At 42.1% G+C, this 27096-nt stretch overlaps 1 protein-coding gene across 1 annotated transcript in view; it reads right to left on the reverse strand.

Annotated features, from left to right (window-relative positions):
* The window catches only part of AGBL1 (AGBL carboxypeptidase 1), a 256469-nt gene that overhangs the window by 167499 nt on the left and 61874 nt on the right, over positions 1-27096 (reverse strand). Inside the window, 1 exon segment of the mRNA XM_075575203.1 lies at positions 8824-9004. Coding sequence (XP_075431318.1) covers positions 8824-9004 — 181 coding nt within the window.

Consider the following 27096-nt stretch of genomic DNA (forward strand, 5'->3'; position numbering starts at 1 on the left):
TGACTATTGCTTGAATGCTTTGCACCCATTCCTGCATGGGTTACAATAATGCTAATGGCTTCTATTCTTCAATAACATGGGGCTTTCATGTGTGAAATTTAACTTAATAAAAATGCAATACAGCTACAATCCCAGAGAAATTACTGCTAGCAAATTAGTTGATGCACTTTTATGATACTACTTCTTAAGACTATTATTAACATGGGGGAGCTTAAAACTATTTTTTTTTAACTAGGTAAAGATTTCCTGGCAAAAGTTTAGAGTTATCGGTCTAAATAGATAAAGTGCAAAGATAGTTAAACTGAACAAATATTTTTCCCATGACACGCATTTGTGTCTGTTCTTTGCAATGGGTGCCGTGTTTACATGACTACACTGGTGTTAAAATCAGTAAGTTTTAGGGGTTAATATAAAAACATGGTGTCATGATAAAATCACGAGACATTATGTATTTTAATTCATCTGGTGCTTCAGGGGTTAATAAAAGTATAACTTGGGTTTAAAAAAACAATATATTGGGTTTGTCACCGGTCAGGACTTTTCATGTGTTTGCTCTGAGCTTCAAAAGAACTTAATGGGGGGTGGGGGGTCTATCCTGTATGGCCCACTGTGTATCAGATGGGCGGTATGGAGCTGATAGAGTCTCGAGATAAGGGCAGTTGTTTTGAAAGAGATGGGAATCCAGACCTCTGAAGCTGCACACGAGAAGGTCACCCACCTAGCGTAGGGTGCAGCGCCCTTGTCCTTGTAAGGTTTTAAAGGCCATAACAGCCAACTTGATCCGAACCTGGAAGATCACTGGGCGCCGGTGCAGATCACACAGGATGGGAATGAAATGCTCAAAAAAACGCATCTCAGCCTCCAGGCTGCAGCATTCTGCACAAGCTGGAGCTCCGCGTCAGGCCCACCAGCAGTCTTCCATATAAGGCATTCCCATAGTCCAAACGCGTCGATACAAAGCACTGAAGCAGCGACTCAAGGTTCAAAGACAACAGGAGTGGACGCAAACTTCGAGGCAGCCTCTGGTAGAAAAAACAAATCTTAATAACTGAGGTCACTTGGGCGCGCATGTGGAGACTCTGGTCAAGGTGGATGCCGAGGTTACGAACCTGGGACATGGGCAGCAGCTGTACACCATTGATTAGGGGCAGCTCGCAATCCCCCTGTCCCATACTCAGGCGTCTTGCCAAAGTATTAAAGGGATAAACCCGTGCATCAAACAAAAGCCTTTCTTCAGCTTCTTAAGCCACGTTTTTACTTTGTGCATACTGTACCTGTATGCTGGTTCAGTATATTTGTTTTTAGACTGCATCCATAAATCTTAGTAGATATATTCCCTAGAAGTAGAGCATTTTAATTCTTATGAGAGGCTGAATGGCAGCATAAAAATTGAAATGTCACTTAGAACTCCAGGGATACCCAGCTTTAAAACTGATAGAAAAGTTGTCTGGTTTATGATAAGCTGTAACATATTGATATATCGCCCAAGACAATAGCCTTCGTTCTAATGCCATTTCAGTTTTATGAATAGTGAATATTGTTATAAACTACCTCTGAAACTGCTTTGTGAGCAAATGGAATGGATGGCCTTTTTAGTTTCTTTGATGTATAAAATGTTTTCACTTCAATAGGTTTTACCTTAGGACTTTTTCTTTCGTTCTCCAAGTGAAGTCCAAAATTCTACAAAGCAAAAATTCACTCAAAAAGTGAAGCAATCGTAAAAAGTTTGCTTTGACACAAAAAATACAGTATAGTTAAAGAAATAAAAATCAGCGAAAAATAATAAAGCAAGGAATTACGTGGAATTGCTGCTTTCACATGGTTATTGAATAACAAAAGATTCAAACGAACTTCTGCAGGTTTCTGCATTGCTTGTCCAAATGTTCTTGGGCCGAACATTTTAACATCCATCCATCACTAACAATAACACTTATTACAGTACATCTACATGTAGGTTTTTCAACCACACAGGTCACAAAACTCATATTGCTGGTTAAATGAAAAGATTCATAATGAGATATTGAAATCCAATGTATATGTATATTTAAAGGCAGTCATTTCTCTAAGGCAATAAGCAACATGCAACACATTTGCTCTGTCTACTTAAAGATCACATCTTCGTGACTAGACGATGCTAGAATTGTGACACCATTAACTTAACCATACGTTCTTTCTTCGAAGTTAACATTTGTACGATCTGCTTAGTAAGCACAAACCCTTACGAACATTAAGTCAACACCCACACATCCTTACTGGAGGTGTGAGATGAAGGCCTTGAAATCCCCTTAGTCTGGTGAACTGTAACAGATCAGTCTCTGTTCACGATTCGCTTACGACTACTGTATGTAGCTCCCATTAAGAGTCAAGATGAGATTGGCCAAAATTCACCCAACAGGATGAACGTTCTAGGTGTCTGTTTCTATAAACTCTGACAGCCACAGATTCTTTATCTTTCCAAATGAAAAGAAGCTCCTTGTTGTCAAATTGCAAATAATATACATAACAATGTACTGTATTTCCTGCAGCAAAGATGGGTGGGGAGCCGTGTCAGTCCTTTCTTCATGTAGTAAAAAAGGAGGGACGAGAGGGTATGATACCTTTTATTGGACAAACATGTAGTTGATATGTTACAAGCTTTCAAACTTCTCCGGGTCCTTGGTCCAATAAGAGATATCCTACCACCTCTCTCCCTCTGTTACTGTATTTACTAGAAATTAAAAGTGTAATACAAGCATGTCTACACAAAGTGTTTTCCTGTCATACAGTAATACACATTTCTTATACTGCGCTCACAAAGACATAACATGGAGAATTCCCATAAATATAGAGTGGCTACATCGGGTTTGACATTTCCACGCCTTCTATTCTTGGCTTTTATCTATTGTAATTACTTTACTGACACTCTTTGTTTCCCTGATATTCTGTGTATGAGGAACAACAGAAATAATAGCTGATTACAGTTGTGTTTTGTGTTTATCTTCTTGGCATCTGGGCTCGGGGGCAGAGAGGTTGAAACTGTAGCATGACAAAGTACAAAAACATATTCCTGAGAGCCAAGATGAATGTGAATGTTTTTTTGCCAACAAGGATATATGGACAGTAAAAATATAAAACTAATAACTCATAAAAGATGTTGTTCTGAAGTATAACTAATAAATAATGTAGCTGCTGGCAGGGATATCACTCAACAGACTACTCCTATGTAAAAATAAAACTAGGTGGGACGTGGACGGTTATCCACATCTATACGTTCTGCTTCCTCAAGCTTCTGTAACTAGAAGTCCAACGGATAGATATGAACAGCAGGCAGGGCCACCGACAGGGGGGAGGGGACACACACACACACACACACACACAAGTGACCCAGGCCCTCTGGCTGCATGGGGCCTGGCCAGCGCTGGAAGTTGGGCCACCGCCGGGCCCCGGCTATCCCCACTTGCAGCCTCGCCCCACACCTGGCCTCTCTTCAACTGGTGCGCGCCGGAGCTGAGCCTGACTTCCGAGTACACTCAGCTTCTGGTACGAACCGGTTGTAGAGAGAGAGGCCCGACATGGGACAAGGCAGCAGCTGAGGAGAGACAGAGACTGTCAGCGGCAACCAGTGACCGGTCCCAGCAGCCGGGCCTCTTTCTTCAACCGCCGCCGGGTCCCGGTTCTCCTCAGCTGCTGCCTCCTCTTCCACACCGGGCCTCTCTCTCTCCAACCGGGGTGAACTCAGAGGTTGGGCTCAGCTTCTGGTGCAGCCGGCGGCTGCAGCAGCAACCAGAGGTAAGTATATTGGTGGGGGTGGTAGGTATATTTGTGGGGGTTGGTGGTAAGTGTATGTGTGGGGGTATGGTAAGTGTATTGGTGAGGGGGTTGTACATGTATTGATGGGGGTGGGGGTAAGTGTATTGGTGGGGGAGTGGCTAGTGTATTTGTGGGAGGTATGGTAAGTGTATTGGTGGGGGGGTTGTACATGTATTGGTGGGGGTGGGGGTAAGTGTATTGTGGGAGAGTGGTAAGTGTATTTGTGGGGGAGTGGCTAGTGTATTTGTGGGAGGTATGGTAAGTGTATTGGTGGGGGGGTTGTACATGTATTGGTGGGGGTGGGGGTAAGTGTATTGTGGGAGAGTGGTAAGTGTATTTGTGGGAGGTATGGTAAGTGTATTGGTGGGGGGGTTGTACATGTATTTGTGGTGGTGGGGTAAGTGTATTGGTGGGGGAGTGGCTAGTGTATTTGTGGTGCGGGGTTGGTAAATGTATTTGTGGGAGGTTAAGGGTATGTGTGGGGTGGTGGTATGTGTATTTGTGGGTGAGGGGGTGGTAAGTATATTTGTGAGGGTGGTAAGTGTAATTGTGGGTGTGGTAAGTGTATGTGTGGGTGTTTGGCGTGGTAAGTGTATTTGTGGGGGGGTGATAAGTGTATTTGTGGAGGGGGGAATTATATTTGGGGAGGTGGTCATTTTATTTGTGGATGGGGTGGTGGTGTTTGCATATGGGAGTAGTAATGGTGTCTGTATCTGGGGGGTGTAGTGGTGTCTGTATTTGGGGGGGATAGTTTTGTTTTGGGAGCGGATATTGTGTGTGTATTGGGCGGGTTGTGTGGGCAGTGTTGGAGGGGGAATTGAGTGTGAAGAAAGGGGGGATTGAGTGAGAGAGGGTAATTGAGTGATAACAGAGGGGAGGAGAGAAGAGAGAGGTGTAAGAGAGGAAGGATGGAGAGTGAGTGAGGGGGAAGAGTGAGATGCAGAAGGGGAGAGAAATAAAGGTGTGAAAGGGGAGGGCTCGCAAGGCCGCTGACACGGGGCAGGGGCAAGACAACACTGGGGGGGCCCGGGTGAAGCTCTAGTCCTGGGCCCCAGGAAATCTGTCTGCAGCCCTGACAGCAGGGGAGTAGAACGAATGTGGGTGTCTAAACTTCCGATTGATGTGACAGTGTTTCGTTCTGCTTATTCAGTCCTAGTGTCAGAATAACCACGTAATAGAAGCCTTCGTGAGATTGATTTAGTAATAATGCAATCCTTAAATCTCTGGATCCTAACTGGAAAGCTGCAAAAGTTTGCCCAAGGTTGAACCAGGCTGAATTTACTGTTTTTATGCTGCAAATCAAAGTGCGTCTTTGTCCGGTGTTTGGCCGAGCTTTAAGTCACTGTGCATTGCCATTTTGCCTAATATGCTAATTTGGTAAATTCTCGTTGCCTAATGCTGAGGCTATAAAAAGAGAGCACATGCCATGTGTCACTCACTGTCTGGCGACAATTTAAAGTGAAACGTAAAAGCTGCCGAAATGTTTCCAAGAAGGCTTTTCCTGACCATGTTGCTTATAAGTTATTCAGAGCAGAGATCATGGTTAAATCTGTTCTCTCTGTGACGTGCTGACAATGACAGAATCCCAGATACAGGTGTGTCAGCTCATTTTAGCAGTGGTAATATCCCCTATTGAATAGTAACGACAGAGTTGTGCACTTTATAATAACATTGTAGCCATACCAGCGCTTCACAGAACTCAAGGGTATTTGTCCCAACGTTTCAATGTAATGTTTGATAGCAACCAAATTATAGTACAGACATAGGGGAATCATCATGCTTCAGAGTAAGTGAATATACAAAGATATACTGTACATGCATTCAAAAATTAAAGATACTTGCAGGTGCTAAAACTCAATGGTGAAATCCCATAGAAACGAAGCAAAAAGAGTGGCAATACAAAATAGCGGTCAAAGGCCTTGAGAAAGTTCTGTTGTGTTGGATCAAAATGTTGGATTAATAAATACAGTACTCATCACTTGACCACAGACTTTGCTTTTGGAACTTGCTCTATGACCTGTTTTGGGTGTCTCCACTAACAATTTTGGAACTGGTGTGGACCCTTGGGCTTCCAAGGATATGGTTTAATGTTTATAAAGGCAGTGACAGGAAACCTAATAAATCCTTAAAAACATGAAGGCAATGCCTGATACAATATAATCACTATTTTGCAATAAATATTCAGCAATATTTATTGCAACCAAAACCTGTGTGCCTCTTTCAGCTGAAAGTTATATTACAGAAGCATTCCAGCTTAGGACAAAGGGGTCTCTGTAAGGAGAATGCACTAGGGGAACCCCGCAATTAGCGGATGAGTACAGTATTGGTGTCCCTTTATAATGCTAAAAGTTGTTATGTAACCCGACTGTAGGGTCTGTTCTCATGGGGGCATGCAGACGTCTCTCCAACTCTCCAGGCACTTAACCCCAGATCCACCCAGGTTCGTTATTGACTTAATGAGGTGTTTACCGACGTTACAGTTAATAGGGATTTAACCTGACGTTGGTTAGGTCATACCTAAAGGTAGCATTACCTGAGCTACCCGAGATATATGCAAAGTATATTCAAATGATTGAAATTAGCATCAATTCTCCTTTTTGTGCACCGGTATCTCTCCACATGTTGTATAACGTGTGTTTGGGGAAGTATATGTCACTTTGTTCTCTAGTTAAAGTCTTAGTCTCTCTCCCCCCTCCCTCCCTCCTTCTCTCTCCTCCCTCCCTCCCTCCTTCTCTCTCCCCCCCCTCCCTCCCTCCTTCTATCTCCCCCTCCCCTCCATTCTCTCTCCCCCCCTCCCCTCCATTCTCTCTCCCCCCCTCCCCTCCATTCTCTCTCTCCCCTCCCCTCCATTCTCTCTCCCCCTCCCCTCCATTCTCTCTCCCCCCTCCCCTCCATTCTCTCTCCCCCCCTCCCTCCATTCTCTCTCCCCCCCTCCCCTCCATCCCTCCATTCTCTCCCCCCCCCCTCAGGGAAAATCACGTCTGTTGTTGATTTTGAGAACAGCACATTATTAGCACCGAGTAAAAATATCTCTGTGGATCAGGGAGTTTAAGTCACATACAAATGTTGTGTGGCGGCTTTTAGCCTAATTCTGCTGACCAGCTTAATGATGTGACTTTGCCGGGGTCTTTAAACAACCCTTTTAAAATGACATACAAAAATGTAATCTCGTTATTCACTTGCCCCCTCAACATCCTTTCCAGTTTGTAATGTAATTGCAACCATGCATAAGGAACCCCCCCCCCCCACCCTCATCTAGATTAAATAATATATTTTTACATCTATGTGGAACCAATGAACACGAGACATTTGCTGGCACTATCCAGAGTGCGATCCGAAGTTCTTACATTGCAGAATCATTTTTTAATGTGTCGCGTCTGGGAAAGGAACACTTAAAACATTTCTTCCTCTGGCAGAAGATTCATATCATTATCTAGCATCTATTATTGATGTTTATGGAGATAGAAATGCAGTCTTATACTTGTTTAATTAATAGCCTAAATTCAAGACGTATAAATGAATGCCGGGCGGCTTGTGTTTCCAGGAGGTAAAACTGAAATATCAAATTGTCTCTTACAGTACACAGAGATCAATGAAAGTGTAGAGCTGAATTCCAAATGGGCTCTCCACAGGAAAAACAGTCATTGTTCAACTGGTATCAATTAAAAAGAATATTCCCCATGTGAATTAAGTTATGCTCCTACTATCAAATCAGAGGAATGGCAACAGTGCACATACTAATGTACGATTCTCTCGTAATCGTAGGGATCATATACAGAGATCTGAACATACTTCCCACCGTCTGTAAGCGTCCGCAAGCGTAACATATCACATTGATTTTTTTCTAGCTCTAAATGGCAAACTTTTTTTTATTAGAACAACAAATGCAAGTTATTCTCGGGACGGAATTTGCTCATATTCTCCCGGTTTTAATACAATCCCCCGCTTTGTTTTAATTAAAAGAAACTTTCATAAATGTTTAGTAGACACAACTCGTGGATGGAACCGTGTCAGCCCGTATAACAGACAAATAGAAGTATGTACGTTCTGTATACTGGAATTTATATAGCACCATTCCGGTACAAAGCGCTTTACAGTACACGTGACATAATATTATAACATAATGGGAATAAGCACTTCAGACAAAACAATGGGAAAATGAGTCCCTGCTCTGAAGAGCTTACAATCTAAGTGGTAAATAGGGAGAATTAACAGAGACAGAGGGGGGGGGGGTCTGGTAAGTGTGCCTGCAAAGGGCTACGGTCAGTGCATATGAGATGTATAGTGTTAGCCAGCGGAGATACCCATATGCCTTGTAGAACTGATACATGTAACAGCTAAATCGTAGTTAAAAAGAGTGCAAGCTCTCAGGACCGCAAAGTCACCTTCTTCAGGCAATATTACGCAAATGAAGCTGAAATAGCATGTCCTATTTATACAAAAAGGACATCCTAGTAAGTCTGGATATACGGGTGTAAATGAGGGACACAAAGTAACACGGCATTAGCAGCATAAGTTGGTCTGTCCTGACTCCGGTTCTTACAGTGCGGTTTTCTTGTTCTTCGCATGACGTGCGTCGTGTTCATACATATGAATGCACGAAGAACACTTTCAATCTACTTGCAATTGTATTTTACAACAAGGAAAACTTCACTGACAATTTAGACGCATTTATGGCGGATACGCGAAGTTCAATATTACATCTCATTTACAGATGTCTGCCACAAACAACATCCAAACTCCGCCTCTAACGCCACCCACTAGCGTCAATTTTTTCTTTGTAAAAAAGAAGCTGACGCACACACTGCTCAACACACAAGACTGGTTTTATACATTGGGGCAAGGAGACGCAATAACTCGCTATTCTTCCGTGTGCCTGTTTAACGCCAAAATCACTTCCAGCGACATTTAATACATAGCTCCTGCATCTACTTTGACATGAGCAATTTTCTCTGCAAATCCATCTATCTCTGTGCACGAGGAACAAATCATTGCCAGTGTTCAGTGCAAACTGGAAACGCCGAGGCTGCTTACTTTCCATTGATGACGCCGTCTGGGTTGAGCATTGGGATAATCTTGAAGATGAATATCTGCCTCAGGATCTCCGCTATGGGGTCAGAGCTTATTAAAAACTCCAGGGTTCCTTTCATCACCCAGCTTGCGTTACTCTCACCCGGATGTACACGAGCAGTAAGTACCAAATATTGGCGGTTGCCTAAAGTAATCAGAAAAAAGGCACATTTACACTTTGAAGTAATTACTTTCCTTTATCAAACAACAAACAGATCGTTCTGAGCATGTTACTTTCTTCCTTAAGCGTAATGACCATAGTGAACGACTGGTTCCGTCTTAACATCATATAATTATCCCCTAAAGACATATTTGTACAAACTATGCCATATTAATTGATTCAATTTAATGGAGAATATTATAAAAGTATGCTCATTAAATATCACACTCCGGGGTTTCAGTTGAAGGAAGATCACCATATTTATGATACTGTAAATGGACTAAAACATAATGCTGCAGTGAATACAAATGAATAATCCCAATAACAGCGTTTTGTAGAGGCCACAGCAAATAAAGATATCACTTGTGAGCACATTCACATGTCTCAGACAGGCCTGCAACGCTGCCTTTCCCCATTGTCGCTAAGCATTCTGGGTAATGCCATGCAAATGAGCGCAGTGTGTCTTTCACTCTTTACTTTTTTATCCATTTTAACATGGAGGCCACAGTAATTCCCGTCCTACAATAATGACAATTGTTCGCTTTCTTGTTGCATCTGATAAAACCAATGAGAATACAACATTGTAGCACACAACTCACAAACCCAAGCAGCCTTCAGGGTGTCAGTGCCCTGTGTGTCTCTCGCCATTTAGGGATGGTTTATAGGAAGCCTTCATGTGGTGGCTAAGCTAGGCGCGGGTGTCTCTTCCTTTTCCTATGAATTGACCTCTCTCTTTGGCACTTCTTCTCAAGGTTTCCTCTGGAGAGATATTTTGGCGTGTTGAAGCAGCATGTTGCTATTCACTAGGGTTCACTTTGTGATAAGGATGGAGATAACGTAATGGGACCTGCATGTAATGTTTACCTCCTGTGATGAGATGTGTGGTCTGAAACGCTTGTGAAGGTATGTACAATATCAGTATGTTTGGTTTCATCAAGAAGTACAGGACTTCAGTTTTCCTCCCTAAAACATGTGCTCAGCAAACTAAATGTGATGCATGTTCTCAGGACACTGGGGAAACGCATACTTTATTAATAAACGCGCATTGCTTTGTGAGTATTTATCAAATCAGCACCAATTTAGTTTTTTCTGTGAAATTAAGATTTTCTGCATTGACCAAAAAAGGAATTGTTAAACACACGATAGTTATATTTATTACATTCTGAACCTCTTACCGTCATTATTTCCATTTTCGTTTTTGTTTTATTTTAAACAGAACAAAGGTCAGTGTCCAATGGAAGAAAACTGATTACGACATTTGTGACATTTGACGCAGATGGTAAAAGACAGGCTAGGTAACATCTTACACCCTGCAAAGTGTGCATACCCCGAGTTTGGGAAACAAATCCCTTCGTTCATTGTATGCTGTGTATGCAGGCGTATTAAGCATGAAAAAATACTAAAAGGTCAGCAACAGCATGCTGCATGTGGGACAAATGTCCTCTAAATATCTGGCTTCTATTTAACCCTTTGTCGTGGCACCAGTTGTACAACTGAGAGTTTGATCCATGATCTCCTAAGTGTGTTTGAAACCCCAGATCAACCTCGTCAATATCTTCTACCTAAGGGTATTAGTTCGTACTTCTGGGACATGCATTACTAGCATGCCTTACACACAGCGTCCGATGGGGTCTGACAGCAATTGAAAGACATAGAGAAAAGGTTTCCAGACCCCCAACAGTTCAGTCGGGTTCTGCAAGGCTATTTCAGCATTATGAGCTTTTGGGGTTATTTTGCATCTTTTTTATCGACTATAGGTATATATTTTGCAAATTAGGTTTTTTAAACTTTTGCTTATACATATTTTGCATTTACGTTGGCCATTTGTGATGTGTTATGTGATGTGTTATGTGATGTGATGTGTTATGTGTTGTGATGTGTTATGTGTTGTGTTTTCATCCTCTGCCATAACTGTGTTTTAATGTTGACTAGTAGCCACATGTCAAGTTAAGGTGATGACATAGTACAGCTGTAGCAGTGAATGGTGCTCATAAGGACCCCTAATTGACAACAGCTGCACATGGTATAAAGCAAAGAAGATGTGTTTTATGTTTTGCAATCGATTTTCACATCTTTAACAGCCTTTATCTCCAGCCTACTTAGAAATAAAGCGCAGCATATTGATCATGAGGTCACATTTCAGATATATGTTTTTTCCTTCCAGCTAACAGTAGAAGTGAGAGAGAAATGACCAGAGGGATGCAATGCAGTCTGACCAATCCCTTTCATGGGCTCTCTGCAGAGTTTCTGAAAAGAGCTAACTTGGGCCTGGTCAAAATAGTTGCAGGCTGTAGAATATATTAAGGTTTTTTTGAAGCAAAGTTTTATAAGAAAAGGCGCACACAACGTTCAGAATTTTAATTGTTCTGTCATTATGTGGCAATAATAGTGTTTTATATAGCGTTACCAATATGAATGCAGACTCAATGAATTCCATCCACAAATAGCTCCCATAGCCCCAGGCGTCCCCGTGTGCATCCCCTTAATCACAGTCTATTGACAAAGTACAACTTCATGCTGCACGGTTGGGGGGGGGATGTTGCTCACCCTGCAGGGCCTCCTGGTGCAGGAAGGCTGTCCCCCCCATCCCCCCCCCGCAAAGACAAAACAAAAGTGGGTGGGGAAAGTTGGGGGGTCTAGGTTTGTATATTATATTATCGACGAACAGTACAATATTCACTGAAACAAAAGAAGGATTTGGGAATGAGAATCCTGAGCAGTCTATTGCATAAGAGAAGTGGCCAATACATTAGTCAACCTCCCTCCCGATTGTGTCTAATGATGGTGTCTCTGATACGTCCTATCAAAGACTTGTCCCGCAGCCTGACATCGCTGCCAGCACACTCACTCTACACATAAATGTAGTAGCATAAATATGAAGGGATTTGACACAGGAAATGAAAAGATACACAAATATTCCGCAGCACACTTGCTGTGTTGGTTTTTAAGTCCTGTAACTCTTACTAGTAATGCACAAAAAGCAACAGGTAACCATTCGCAGACTCGCGGGTTATTACATGATTCTGTACGTCTCCTTTCTACACACGGCAGGGATGATAACGGGAATGCATGGTTAGTAACCTGTGCTGTGTGCCTTTCATAGCCCGTTGGCTGTTTTTCAGACCTATGGTTGCTTAGCAACAACTTTGAGTGTATAATTGGAATTTCCCCTTTTCACATGATAGATATTCACAGACGATTGAGCAGTAAGAATGAGCGTATTGCTGGGGACGCACTGAAGCTGTCGCTCTCAGTAAAATGCTGCGTAAGGGAATATATTCCAGGACATAAGGTATCTGAACAAATGGGCGGTCTTAATCAGCTCTTCCCTGAACCTGGAATAAAATACCACAGTTATATAATGAGGTGCGCTGGCTCTCTATTTCTGCACCAAGAGCAGAGCTGCCATATGGAGCGGTTCTGAAACTGATAGCTAATATCTAACGTCAGTATATAGACCCTATAGATACAGCTTGCGTAGCCAACAAAAAGGTTTATTTTACTAGTTTGCTCAATAAAGGACAAACAATAGCCCCAGTTTATCTTGGATAAGCTCAGAGTCTCCTTCTCTCTCCAGTTCTTCCCAGGAAGGATGTGAGCTCATCCACAGAAATCCGGAGTCCGCTACAAACGCATATGTGAACTATAGATATGACTCAAACGTGAAGCTGAAGAGAACATTGTATTGTTACTGTGATATTGGCATTTTGCTATTTTTCTCATAGCACATTTTTGGGTTGCCATCTGGATCCAGATTAACAGCTTGAACCAGTATTGGTTTTTGAGATAGCTTGGCAGATTTCAACACCAAAACAAGACAAAGCTTCAGTTTCAACACTGCGCTTTGAAATGTGTCAATGGCTTGTAATAATCAGCACACATTGGCGTTTCTTGCAGTCACATGGCAACGTTATAACTCTCTGAAGTTCAAAATAAAAATGAATATAAAAAATATATGAACCTAGAAAAAGCAGCAACGTGGTAAATAAATACAAATAATGGATTTATAGTTTATAACAATGATTCCTTATTACCTGAAAGACTACATCTTCTCATATGCCAAATACTTAAAAATACCAAGTCTCCTAATCTCCAAAGATTAATATGTATCCTGAGCAAATTTACACAGTATAAAGAACATGAGAACTTTATCTTCAAAGACGACCCATCTTAGGTATTTCTCTGACTATGTAAGAACTCTGCTATACTCCAATAGACTCTGCTCATCTGTCGCTGAATTCAAAACCCACTCAAAGGGATGAATTGGAAATGAAATGAGTATAATCAGCTAGAATTTCCTGTCGTTTCATCTATTTCAAATAAAGTAGCAGTTTGGGCAGAATGCTGAGAGACAATGTAAGTCAGAAGTAAGGATCCCATATAAGTAAGTGCATTCAAAAACCTTTGTGGCATTTATAAAATATAAACGGTATAAAGTTTCCCGTATTGTTTCAAAGGGTCCTCCTGGTGTCAGACATGTGAATAAGTCACATGATGGATTAACCCTGTTGTCACAGGTAGCTGGAAAGTGCATTGAATGCATATAGTGCAGTTAGTGAGTAAGTATGAAAATCAGTGGTACAGTGGCACGCAGCCCCCAGTATTCAAGTACTCACTGAATCCTCACAAAATCCTTGCAAATAGAAGACCCAAAATTAAAGCCCTGCTATTAAGTTGATCTTTCTTACAGGTACTACTGTATTTGCACTAAAGAATGGACATTTTGACCACATTTGTTTGACTCACCAGGTGCATGTTACATGCCTCTTCAGTTGTTTCTGTATGCTAAAGTAAAAACATGAATGAATTCATTTCAACGATCATACTTGGTGCTGGAATGGATCAGTGGCATAGCTGGACATGTGCGGGGCCCGGGCAAAAAAAATTCAGGTTCTCCTCACGTCTCTCTCTCTCTCTCTCTCTCTCTCTCTTTGTTCTCTTTCTGAGCTTCCTCTCTCTGTTCTTTCTCTCTCTCTGCTCTTTCTCTCTCTCTGCTCTCTCTCTGCTCTCTCTCTCTCTGTGCGTGTACTCTGTGCGTGTACTCTGTGCGTGTACTCTGTGCGTGTACTCTGTGCGTGTACTCTGTGCGTGTTCTCTCTGCGCGTTCTCTCTGCGCGTTCTCTCTGCGCATTCTCTCTGCGCGTTCTCTCTGCGCGTTCTCTCTGCGCGTTCTCTCTGCGCGTTCTCTCTCTCTCTTTGCGCTCTCTCTCTGTTTGCCCTCTCTTTTCTCTCTCTCTTTGCGCTCTCTCTCTGTTTGCCCTCTCTTTGCGCTCTCTCTCTCTCTCTCTTTTCTCTCTCTCTCTTTGCTCTCTCTCTTTCTTTTCCCTATTATGTATTTCTCTCTTGTATTTCATTCTCTCTCTGTCTCTTCCTTCCTGTATCCTTTCCCTTTCATGCTTGTTATTACCCCTGTGATTTAACCCTTCCCCTCCCTCTCACCTTTCCCAGCCTCTCTTTCAGGCTCCAGCTCCACCCACTGACCCTTCCCTCCCTCTCACCTTTCCCAGATTTGCAGAGTGCCAGCGCATCAGAATGAAAAGTCCCTTGGATATATAAGGGCCTGCAGCAGGACGACTCCCAATATACTGTGTGTATATAATATAATTGCCCTAATAGGGTTAGGGGACTAGTACCCAATGCTATACAGCACCAATGAACAGTACAAGCATTGTCCCATATGGTGAGAAATAAGGGTATGGAAACCCACAGATGCAACTCACTGTTGGTATCCAAGATCCATAGGAGTAGTCCACAGCAGTAGATTCAGTAGCGTGCAGTCCGCCAAGGCAAACAACAGGAACAGATGAAGAAAAAGGAAGTGCACTGCCAAGAAAAACAGGAGGAGGCTCACGGAAGCAAAAAAAAACACTTTATTCCATTGAAGGGATCAGACAAAGCCCCCCATAGCCACAGCAGGTGTCCCACCTTGATAAAGGGCATACGGCCCGAAACGCATAGGTGGGACACCTGCTGTGGCTATGGGGGGCTTTGTCTTATCCCTTCAATGGAATAAAGTGGGGTTTTTTTGCTTCCGTGAGCCTCCTCCTGTTTTTCTAGGCAGTGCACTGCTTTTTTTCTTCATCTCTCACCTTTCCCAGTCTGTCTCAGGCTGCAGCTCCACCCACTGACTGAGGCCCCGCCCCTTCCCCTCCCTCTCACCTTTCCCAGCCTGTCTCTCAGGCTGCAGCTCCAGCCCCGCCCACTGCCGGAGGCCCCGCCCACTGACCAAGGCCCCGCCCCTTCCCTCCCTCTCACCTTTCCCAGCTTGTCTCTCAGGCTGCAGCTCCAGCCCCGCCCACTGACCCAGGCCCCGCCCATCCCCTCCCTCTCACCTTTCCCAGCCTGTCTCTCAGGCTGCTGCTCCAGCCCCACCATGCACTACTTGAGGCCCCGCCCCCTGCCCACCTGTAGAGGAAGGGATTCCACTCTGTGCTTGCTGCCCGCTGCAGGGAATTAATGTGTGGGCTGCACGGGCCGGGCCACTGACAGGGGGGGGGAGAGAGGGAGAGCGGGCCCCCTAAGAGCACAGGCTGCCCGGGCTATAGCTACGCCCCTGGAATGGATGAATAATTATCTAACAATTTTAACAACCACATATGAAACTGAAAAGGACAATTAGTTAGGGGTTACCATTTATGAGCTTTTTGGGTTAGGATTAGGGGTCAAGGTTTTTGGGGTAAGGGGTTACATTTAGGGTTTTTAGGGTTAGGAATTCAAAAGGCAATCCCATTAATTTCAGCTCTGGGACCCGCTGCTTCCCGAGATACTTACCTCAATAGGGGGTGCTGGTAACTTCTCCGGTTGGGCTTGCTGGGGTTCTCGTAATGGCCGCTTATTAAAGCTCCCGTGTCCTGCGGGCTAATAGAAAGCCGTGATGTCAATCCGGTGCGTCTTCCTATTGGCCCGTGTAACCAGGACCTTTAAACCGAAGAGAGATACCGGCACACCCTACAGAGGTAAGTGTCTTGGGAAGGAAGGGGTCTGCGCAGGTGGAATTACTGGGGTCCAGCTCCGGGGACCCCAGCTTCAATCCTATGTAAAAAAAATAAACATTTAAACATTTTACACGCAGCGCTTGGATTTCTCCTATAGGGTTAAGGTTTTAAGGGGTTAAATGTATGTTTTTATGGGCAAGGGATTAAATTTAGGGTTTTAGGGTAAGGGATTATGGGTTACATTACCTGTGGTGGCGAACTGTCCACTCCTGTCGTCCGCAGCTAATTGTCCTAGATGCATATGATAATACCACGATACAGTATCTGTTGACCTTACTGTATCTAACATAGTTCGACGTTCCTGTAATTTTGATCCTATGGCTAGATCCTAAAATATGCCATTAATATACTAAACAAAGTCTCCCCTCCTGCTCTAACCACAACTTCCCTGGTTTTGTACTATGCCACTGAACATGTTGCAGCTACACAATGATTCCATATATTCCATATAGTTTGCTCAAATTGAACCAGGTGCAACTATTTCGATTTAGGTGCTCGATGATTAACATTATATAACATTAAGAACCAAATTTGATTCTATTATACTAATGATATCCAACATAGTGATTTATAATTATTTTCACCTAATCTGAGAGATTTCTTGACTATTATGGAAAGGATAAAATGATTACGCGTGACAATTTTCTGCGTATAAGCAGCGGGAAAGCAGATCTATGCTTACTTTTTTCTTTTTTTAAATGTTATCATAATGTCTTGTGGAGTTATACTTGTGCACAGTTAAACCAAATGCAAAAGACTTTGATTCTTACAAGTACAAGTGTCTATAAAAGATGCTAAATCTTCTTAGGGAAAGACAAACTGTTCCAAGTTATCATGTGATGCAGTTGCTATGGAAACCATTATGTCTGATAGTGATGGTAGAATTTAGAAACAGTGCCCCCATGGGATGAGCAGCTTATAGTATATTCACATCACACCGTGTGTAACAGTGGCGGAGAAGGAGGGAAAGCTTACAGAAAGAATGCACTATTACAGCAAAGACACAAATAAAACCATACTGTATCTCCTCCGTTCCATGAAAACATTCCCCACCAGACCCCAGTGTGTCATTGTAAGTACATATTCAAACAAATACAATGGAAGATAGAAATGATGCAAAAGGTTGGGACATAATATCTAATCCAATAACATGCCTTTATCCATTTCCTGTTGCATGTGTGTGTATGTATATATATATATGTATATATATATATATATATATATATATATATATATATATATATATATATATATACATATACATATATACATATATATATATACATATACATATATATATATACATATACATATATATATACATATACATATATATATACATATATATATATATATACATATATATACATAATATATATATATATATATATATATAGCAACTGTAAATATTACTGTGTGTTCATATATGTATGTAATATCTACAGTTGCTATATGCTTTACTGTGGAGGGTTTTTGTCACTTTTTTTTACCCACCATAACCTTAATAATTGTGATATATATATATATATTTATAAATAGACTTGTGAGGTTGTAAACTGTTAATCTATGAAGAACTCTCCTGTTGATCTTTTAAAGAGTGATCACAGTGTTTGCAAAACCTACACTTCTCAGGGGTCTGTATGGGTACTATAACCTTGCACTTTTAATGGCCAAAACTCTGCTACAATTCCAGGATATTTGGCTAGATATTACTTTACATATTCAAAGCCAAACAGATGTGGTATATGGTAAATAATGGCTGAGTATTCGGTCCATGAGAAGTTAATTGCCCATGTAACATTGAGTTATGTTAATTCACATTTATACAGCAACAGGTGTGTTGGCTTGTGATGAAGAATGTGAGACATTATATATATATATATATATATATATATATATATATATATATATATATATATTTATTATTTATATTTATATATATATATATATACTATATATATATATATATATATATATATATATATATATACATATATATATTCACATACACACATACACAACATAAAAATAAACAGAAACATTGATTTCAAAGAGATCTGATAATGCGTATTGGAAATGGGATTTGATAAGGGAGGATATGAATGATGAAAATTGTTATAAACCTGCAAGACCATCGTAATGTGACTCTAATACTAAACTGCACATTTTATATTTCTCTGATATCTAGCTGTATTGATAGGAACATGTTTTAGATCAAATAGCCACAGCAATGCAGCACATATTTCAAACAGTCTACTATTTTCTCCTCTTATAATTCTACCACTACATTGGCTCCCTGCTTTGGTCTTATCTCTCCATCTAGATTTCTGATTCTACCAAGGAAATGAAAAGCAGAAGTAATATGCTACACTTGTCTTAATCTCTACCTGCATCCAGCACGCCAGGAATTGCCTGGCTGCACCAATAGTTCAACCCCAGTGGGGAGGTGACAGCACAGGGAATAAAGATTAACTGTTTGGTTTTCACTGCCCACTTCTCCCTCCCTTTCTGGGCCTAATCTTGGAAGAATCGATAAGAGGCAAATGACAAGATATCTTGCTTTGTCAACCTCCATTCTTCCCCGATTTCATTCTTGTTAGTGCTGGTATTATTCACGTTTGTAATCTGCTACCAGTGACTTATTGGAAATAAATAAAAAAATTTAATCTGCTCACGAGCCGCCTTTTGTACACCCAAATCACGCTAAGAGAAATATACTTCAAAGTGCACTTGCTCTGTTATGTGGATTTATCACACTGCTCTCTAATCCAAAATTAGAACCAACAGTAGAGTCCTTGCCACAAAAGGGTTTGCCTATTTGTATTTGGAGACAGTTACATCGTGTCAGACAGTGGGCAGAGGGTCGGTAGTTGCCTGTAATAATGTGCTCCAATTATATTTCGTGCTCTGTTTTACATACAGTGAGTAAAGTAACTCTATACAGTTACAGATGTGTCGTCATGCCCAGCAGTGAGATGGTGTTTTCCTTTCCAATATACCAATTAACCGCTTAGACAGAGCCAGGCTGAAGGTATGATCAGCTCACATAATGGAAGCATTGGCATTGGCCTAGGGGGAGCGATTTAAGGAAAACAAAGACAGACAAGCCCAGGTCACCCTGTCTCAGAGCATTCCGATTTATTAGTCTGATGAGACACAACACAACAGAAGGAGATATATAGGCAATTCATGTCCCTGCACACTGCAACAGTTATTGCTTTGTCTGTCTAGGGCTGAAATGTCTTTCTTTGTTTTAACTCTCTAGCGGCTAAATTAGCCCACCGCGTATGGCTTTACCATGTTGTGCAGGCTTATGAATAATTCATATTTGCAACCAATTTGTGTTTATTACACGCTGTTTGTAAGATTGTCCCTAAATGACACGATAGCCGATTTGCAATGTGGGTCAACCACAGAACTGTACATGTAAATGGAAAGAACTTAAAATGTAAGTTAACCCAACCTGTTTACCCTCACCTTCAGTTGTAAAGAAAGCAACAGCACATTGTTAGGGGGAAAATGACAGATATATATATATATATATATATATATCCCCTGGATTTTAAAGACACATATCTTAGACTACCGAAGACGCCCCCTTCTGGAGGGTTTGAGCAGGAAGTCACTATTCACATTGAATATTTAGATTTACATTGACACTTTTATTCACTTTTCTATATAGTTCAATGTGCACAATTGTCTTGGCACAAACATTGTTATTGAGCTAAGTATATCACACTTGCTGATATCACTATATTCGCCTAGTCTAGTTGTAATTATATTCCACCAAATAGCATGTTTAATCTGTGGGAGCACCGGTCTTTCCACTTTGTTTGTTTCATATATATATATATATATACAGTATATGTAGCTATGTAGCCCCTGCTACAAAACGTGTGTATACTGTGAACAATGCAGAGTTGGTCTGCTCCACCTATCACGCGGTGCGATGGGGAGTGGGAGACGCTGTCCCTGGTCTGCCTGGCAACACATGACGGGAGAGATGGGATTGGATGGAATGTTGGAGCAGGCTGTCAGTTTGAGACACAGAGACAGACAGCCCTAGTGACAGAGAGAGGGGCTTAAGGTAGACAGCCTGACACTCCCAGAGGTGACAGAGGAGAATTGTATGAGACTGCTAGCCAAGTACAGAGAAAATGAGAGACAGCAGCAGAAACACATTCTCTACCCACACAGAAAGAGAGAGGAGAAGAGCCCAGAACAAGAGATATCCAGATAGTTGCCAGGCTGTAAAAGCGCAACAGAGTAACAGACATGCGGGAGACCTGTGCAACTGGAGTATCCTTTTATTACACACACCCCTACACGTGTGTCACTCTTATCAGGTGCCCGGATAATGCCATGCTGGTAACATGAGCTCCAACGCACTGCTAGCAATAATATTTGCACAGGGACTAGTATAACGGACAATATCATTGTGTACTTGTTTATAGTGAGTTGCATATTGAATATACAGTACTACTCAGATAGCCCGCTACCCTATAGTCCAGAATTCCTGATAGTGTATATATATATATATATATATATATAGTTTTTGTATAAGAGATACTGTAAGGGTCGCCAGGTTAAGGTTGCCCATGGTTTATAAATCACAAGTAAATATATACAAAAGTCTTGTCTGGTTTAATTCAAGGGGTCCAATTATGGGTTACTTAGGAAGGACAGACACAGGCCTTGCCGCAGCACATATAGACTGTGGAAATAGAGGGGTTATATATATAGCATGTACCTTCTGTACCCCTAAATTACCCTCACATAGGTCATTGTAAGTTATGCTAACGCTGTTACCATTGCTACTACGACTCACAGAATAATTGTATATCTTCTGACATCTCCCCCCCCCCGCGGGGATATTTATCTATCCATAGTTAGTAGATTTTAAGAGCTTCTAGCTCCAATACTTTAACCACTTGCAACTTATTGAATAACATACTGCAGGGGTTCTCAACTCCAGTCCTCAAGGGCCAACAACAGGTCAAGTTTTCAGGATGGCCCTGCTTCAGCACAGGTGGCTCAATCAATGCTGGGATATCCTTAAATCAGCAGACCAAGCAATATCCTACATGTGTGTGTGTGGTTTTTTTTAAATAAATCAGTTCTGTACTATGAGAAAATACTTGTAGCATTTTTTTAAACAACTCCAAAATAAAAAATTTAATGTACTATAATGAAACAAATTTTTTTTGTTTCTATAGAAACCATTTAGTCACACTCCCTTCCTCTTCTGAAACAGGCTCTGGCACACCCCTTTTTGAGCCCTGCCCTCTCCCTAGCAGTGCACCAATTGTATCTAGTGACTGCCTGGTCACATGATCTTCCCCACAGAACTTTGCATCTTTGGTCCTCTTTTGCTGCACTGACAGCCATGTAGTGAACCCCCGAGAAAATTATTCGTCGATCAATCGGCAACTTAGCTAATTCCTTATCATTGTGTGGACTGTATTGATGCACATATTAAAGGGGGGGAAGGGGGGGAATAAAACATTTTCAAACGGCAGCTTGGACAGCTGCTTTAAAACCTGACCTGTTGGGGGGAGCTTGAGGACTGGAGTTGTGACAGGAAGATAATGACATCACATACTTAGAGATGTTAGGGACTTACATTTTTATTTCCAAAAAGCTTGTAGCGTGCAGCTCTTAGAACTTAATAAAACCGCGAACCCCCCTACCTGGTTTTATTTTGTAGCCCCCCCCCCCCCTTCACCCCGATTTAAGCAGATGTGTTTAACAAGAGTTAGGCTAAGGCCCCGCTCCCAGAGTCAGCGCACCTGCGCTGCTGACAGGCGGTGCGCTGAGATACACAGACCGCGATCTGCGGTCTGTAGGGAGCGGGAGCCGGAGCGGGAGGGGGGCGGGAGGTGGGAGGTTTGACAGGGAGGGGGGGCGTGGCTTGAGCGGAGGGACCCGCTACTCTCCCCCCCCCCCCCCCCCTCCCTCCACGGACTCGGGCTGGAGCTGGAAGGTAAGTTTAAACACACACACGCAGGCACTCATTCATACACACACACACACACACACACGCGCACACACACACACAGGCAGGCACTCACGCACTCATACACACACACGCGCGCACACACACACAGGCACTCACCTGCTTTCACTCCACACTCCTCCCCGCTCCCCGAAGCCTCTCCTCCCGAAGCCTCCCCTCCCCATTGGCTCACAGCCACACACGTCACGCGTCAACGCTAGGAAACACGATTCTCTGGTGTCTCCAGCGGCTGACGCGCTACAGCGTGTAGTCAGCTGTGCAGCCAGGGGGGACCGGGACCGGCTCGCGAGGATTCCCCTGCTGGTGGGGAACTCGCGACCCGCCGTCCGCGCCAACGAGCGCAGCGGGACCGAGGCCTTAGGAAGCGAAGACACAGCAATGCCGAAAAATATTCTCACAATCATTATTAGTCTCAATAATATCGCTCAAGTGGATTAGACGTGTAATAATAGCAATCACTGGAGTTCTTCACATTTTAGTTGGAAGCTTTTAAATTCCTATTTCTCGGGAATTATTTCTAGATATAGTATTTATAATGGGCCATTAATAAACATTAAAAAAACATACAAGGCAGTAATTGAGGAATTGTATGTTCAATAAACCATTAAATGCTGTTATTTATAAAGATCGTGGGACTCCAGTCTGTTCAAAACTTGAAAGTTCACAAAATGAAGCACAAGCCAAGTAGAAGAATTCAGCCATAAAAAAATGTATAAACTGCAAGTGGCTTTTATTACAATTTCTTTATGACCGGAGCTACATGTGAGACATCAAAAACGTGTACTGCAAACAAGCTGCAGAGATTGTTGGCCTATCAAAATATTACCGTTGGAACCCTTCCCCAGTGAGAGGGGGCGTGTATGAGGACCTGCTCTTCATAATTATTTAGCATTTTTACAGCTTCATAAAACAAAAGTTCAGGAACTGTCCAGGGGTCTCATTTTATTTTTAAAGGTATTTATAAGAGCTCTGTAAATATTATATATTCCCTAAAGTTCCCTTTACAAAAATAAAAATCGGAAAATGTCAACTTGCCAGGCTTGGTTCAAATATTTATTTAACGAGGCTCTCCTGGAGACAGGCAGCTCAGCATGTGGACATGGGAACTTTTTTTTATGGCTACACAGTTGCTAGAAAGAAGTCCTCTTTTCCTTTACTAGGGGGCATTTTTCACATTAATACTATGATTGGTTTAAAAAATGCCAACATTTCTGCAATCCTAGAGGGCTGCAAGACTGTGTCAAATATGACAATACTGTATAACAAATAAGGAAGGCAGTAAAACAAGTAAGACCAAATCCTTGTTTTTGTCATCTATATCTGACCACACAAAGTAAGGGAGATATGTATCAAGATGACACAATTTGCTAAACAAGATGATGCAAACGTGTTATTTTTCACACTATCCAAGAACTTACAAATGTATAAAACATGTAATTTAAGTTTGTTGCATATAATGCTAATCTTTAGCGCACAGACGTTAGCACCCCTGCAGACCTGGCTAAGTTAAATTATACAATGGCTTTCTCATGGGAAATTCCACACGGAAACAGTTTATAGCCAACTTTTGAAATATATACTTCAGGGGCGACAAACACCAGTCCTCAAGGGCCAGCAACAGGTTAAGTTTGAAGGATATCCCTGCTTCAGCACAGGTGGCTTAATCAGTGCTTCAGTCAGACCTGTTGTGGGGCCTTGAGAACTGGAGTTGGTCACCCATGACAGTTGAATACTGAAGTTACACAGTGATTGCAACAATAAGCTGCATTTGTCACATTCTCCATTTAAGAGTGAATGCACCTTGAACTTGTAGCCTCAGAGCAAATTAACGTGTTATTAAGTTGGCTTTGAAATGCCTCATCTGAAGTCGAATCTCTTGGATCAATGTTCACACAAGTGCACCTTCCCTCCGAATCAATTAGTACGATTCGAGTTTCTAGATGCTTGTACTATCTTTTGCTTTAAAAAAAAAAGCAGTGAAAAGCTCTGATAAAATCCGATTAGTTCTTCATTGCAAAATACTTCATGTTTAGCTTTGAAAAGTTATTCAAAGACAAGCGCCGGCCTTTGCAATTAACATTCAGCCCTGTCTGGCATGCAGCTAGCAGCACAGTTATAATAACTTGAAGTCAATAATTCATAAACTATAATGCATTATTAATCAATTATCGAGGCCTAGATTACTTTTAATGAGATTAGGATGATTTGAGCACTAAGCTGTTGAATCATATTGATTTAATCAATGTGCTTAATTAAACTGTGTAAATTTTCTTCAGGATCATTATTTCCAATATTCGCCACAAGTGGCTTCTTTGATATTGCAATCTGATGTGCTCTTCTTCAGGTACGGTCTGTACTCAGCTGGAACATATTTAGAAGTCAAGATCCTCATTAAATAAATTGCTAATTGAGTGCAAAAAGTCATTATGGGTGACTGTGCTGGATTTCATTTCTAAGCATGGTATGGCATTGGTTTATACATGATAATAGCTTAAAGCTATACTTGTTAGTTATCATGTAACATTGATTCTATTCAATGTTTCCGGGTGCTGCTCCACCATTTTTCCCATAACTTAGTGAATTATTTTTCATATAACGAGCGTATATAGAGCTATACAATTGAAAAAATATATATGGATCTACAGTAGATGGTTTCTATCCAAATATTTTGGTGCATAAGACCAGGCCCGCCGAGAGGGGGGGGGGGGCAGCCGGGGCCGGTGTCCCGGGCCCGCTTTCTGTGGGGGGGGGGGGGGCGACCGGCTCTGCAAATGTCCCCTGACCTATGGCCAGGCCCTGCTGCCGGTTGTGGCCGGACCCCGGCTCTCAGCTGCCTGCAGGACCTTTCCTCTCTCTGTCCCACGCCGCCGAGCTTCCACTGCCAGCGTGCGACCGGGCTCTCTGACATCAGCGCTCTGGAAGTAAGCTTGGCCCAGCTTCCAGCGGCTTGGGACAGAGAGAGGAAAGGTCCTGCAGGCAACGAGAGCCGGGGTCCGGCCGCAACCAGCAGCAGGGCCTGGCCAGAGGTCGGGGGAAATTAGCAGCGCTGGCTGGCCGGGCCCCCCCCTAACAAGCAGGCCCCCGCAGACACCGCGTCCGGCCTGACCCAAGGTAAATCTGTATTTTTATATGTGTAGGGGGACTTGGGGGTATTGTTGTATGTATTGGGGGGCTTGGGGGACTTTTTATATGTATTGGGGGGCTTGGGAGAATTTTCATATGTATTGGGATTAAATCTGCCTCTTAATTGGTACTGATATGAATATAGCTCAGTGAAAGTTCAAAAGATACTAAATCACTAAAATAGTCACTTGTGGCATTTAGGTATCTCTGAATAGAACCCAGCGTGCTCCAATATATCTAAGGAACGGGTCAGATGATACAGAGGAGAAAGCCTCTCTAATAGATATGTGGATCCTGATATCTTCCGACTTGCTCCTAGAGCTGGATCGCTAAATCAGATATACCCCTACAAGTACTGCGAAGGGAGCAGCTGCCCCACTGGATCCCCACACTCGGCCTTGCGGCCAGCGTTCCGTCTACGCTCACGTTAACCCGACGTACGTTTCCCCACCTGGTGGCTTCCTTGAGCCATTGGTTTATACATGATAATAGCTTAAACCTACACTTGTTAGTTATTATGTAACATTGGTTCTGTTCAATGTTTCCGGGTGCTACCTCACCATGCTTTTCATTAGTTAGTGAATTATTTTTCATATTACGAACGTATATAGAGCTATACAATCTAAAAAATATATATGGATCTACATGGTTTATATCCAAATATTTTGGTACATCTTTAACAAAAGCATATTTCTGTTGTAAATATTGTACATATGTTTCCTCTTTCATCCTTTAACAAGAACATCTGTGAGTGAAGATAAATATAATTATACAAAGACAAGTCTCTTTTCATTGACTTTTATATGTTGAGTTTCACAGCACAGAGAATCATTACTGCAATAATGAGAACGTGTTATCTTCAATAAACAAAACAGAACGTACTAAGTACAAAAACAAAATACCCACTGACTGTTTTCAGATCTTATAATAATAATAATAGCATGTTCTTGTATAGCGCTGCAAGTTTTATGTAGCGCTTTGCAGAGACATTTTGCAGACACAGTCCCTGCCCCGTGGAGCTTACAATCTATGTTTTTGGTGCCTGAGGGACAGGGAGATAAAGTGACTTGCCCAAGGTCACAAGGAGCCGACACCGGAAATTGAACCAGGTTCCCCTGCTTCAAACTCAGTGCCAGTCCGTGTCTTTACTGAGTCGCTCCTTCTCCCATATTTTGTAATATTAAGGATATTTGCAGCATTTGATATGAATAGAGAACCTGTCCTCCTGCAAATTATATTAAAATCCATGTCTACATCTTTAGTACAATAAATATGCATATACAATATACAAACCAAACACAGAGGGCCGGTTGTCTTGATACTATGAGATTATATGTTCTAAGCATACATTCATTCTGTTTCAGAAATCAGCAGCTACCCTGCGCCCGCATACTGTATGTGCAAACTTCCAGCTAGCTGAGCATATCTTCCACTGGTAAAGACCTCATCAAAACCCTTTGTCTTGGAGGAAACCATGCACAATTACACACCAAAAGGAACAAGAGCAACACATCCCTGATCAAACACTACGGATCTTCTCAAATATATGATTTCACATGTTTGATTCCCATCTTGAGTTTGCGATGGCTCTGATTATCATTGATATCTTGCAGTGGGGATCTCCTGGATTTGTCGTGTGTTATGTTTGTGCAATTACGGGGAAGATAAGACATGTGTGTCACAAACATGGCCGCTTAAAGCATTGGGCCCGCGGGATTTCCCCAGCAGGCAGAGAGCAGGGTGGCTGCTAGGGGAATACAAAGAAAACAAAAGCGCAAACGCACATAGTGAAGTATGTAAAAAATATATATATATTAGTTATGGTAAGATATCTGCGTACATCAGATTAGAAGTTTATCAGCATTTCATGTGCATAGACATTGGTTAGCAAACGACACACAGCCACTTCTGGATCAACGGATGTCCACTTTGCTGCCTTTGGA

Source organism: Ascaphus truei, chromosome 18 (genome assembly GCF_040206685.1).
Source record: "Ascaphus truei isolate aAscTru1 chromosome 18, aAscTru1.hap1, whole genome shotgun sequence".
NCBI lineage: Eukaryota > Metazoa > Chordata > Amphibia > Anura > Ascaphidae > Ascaphus > Ascaphus truei.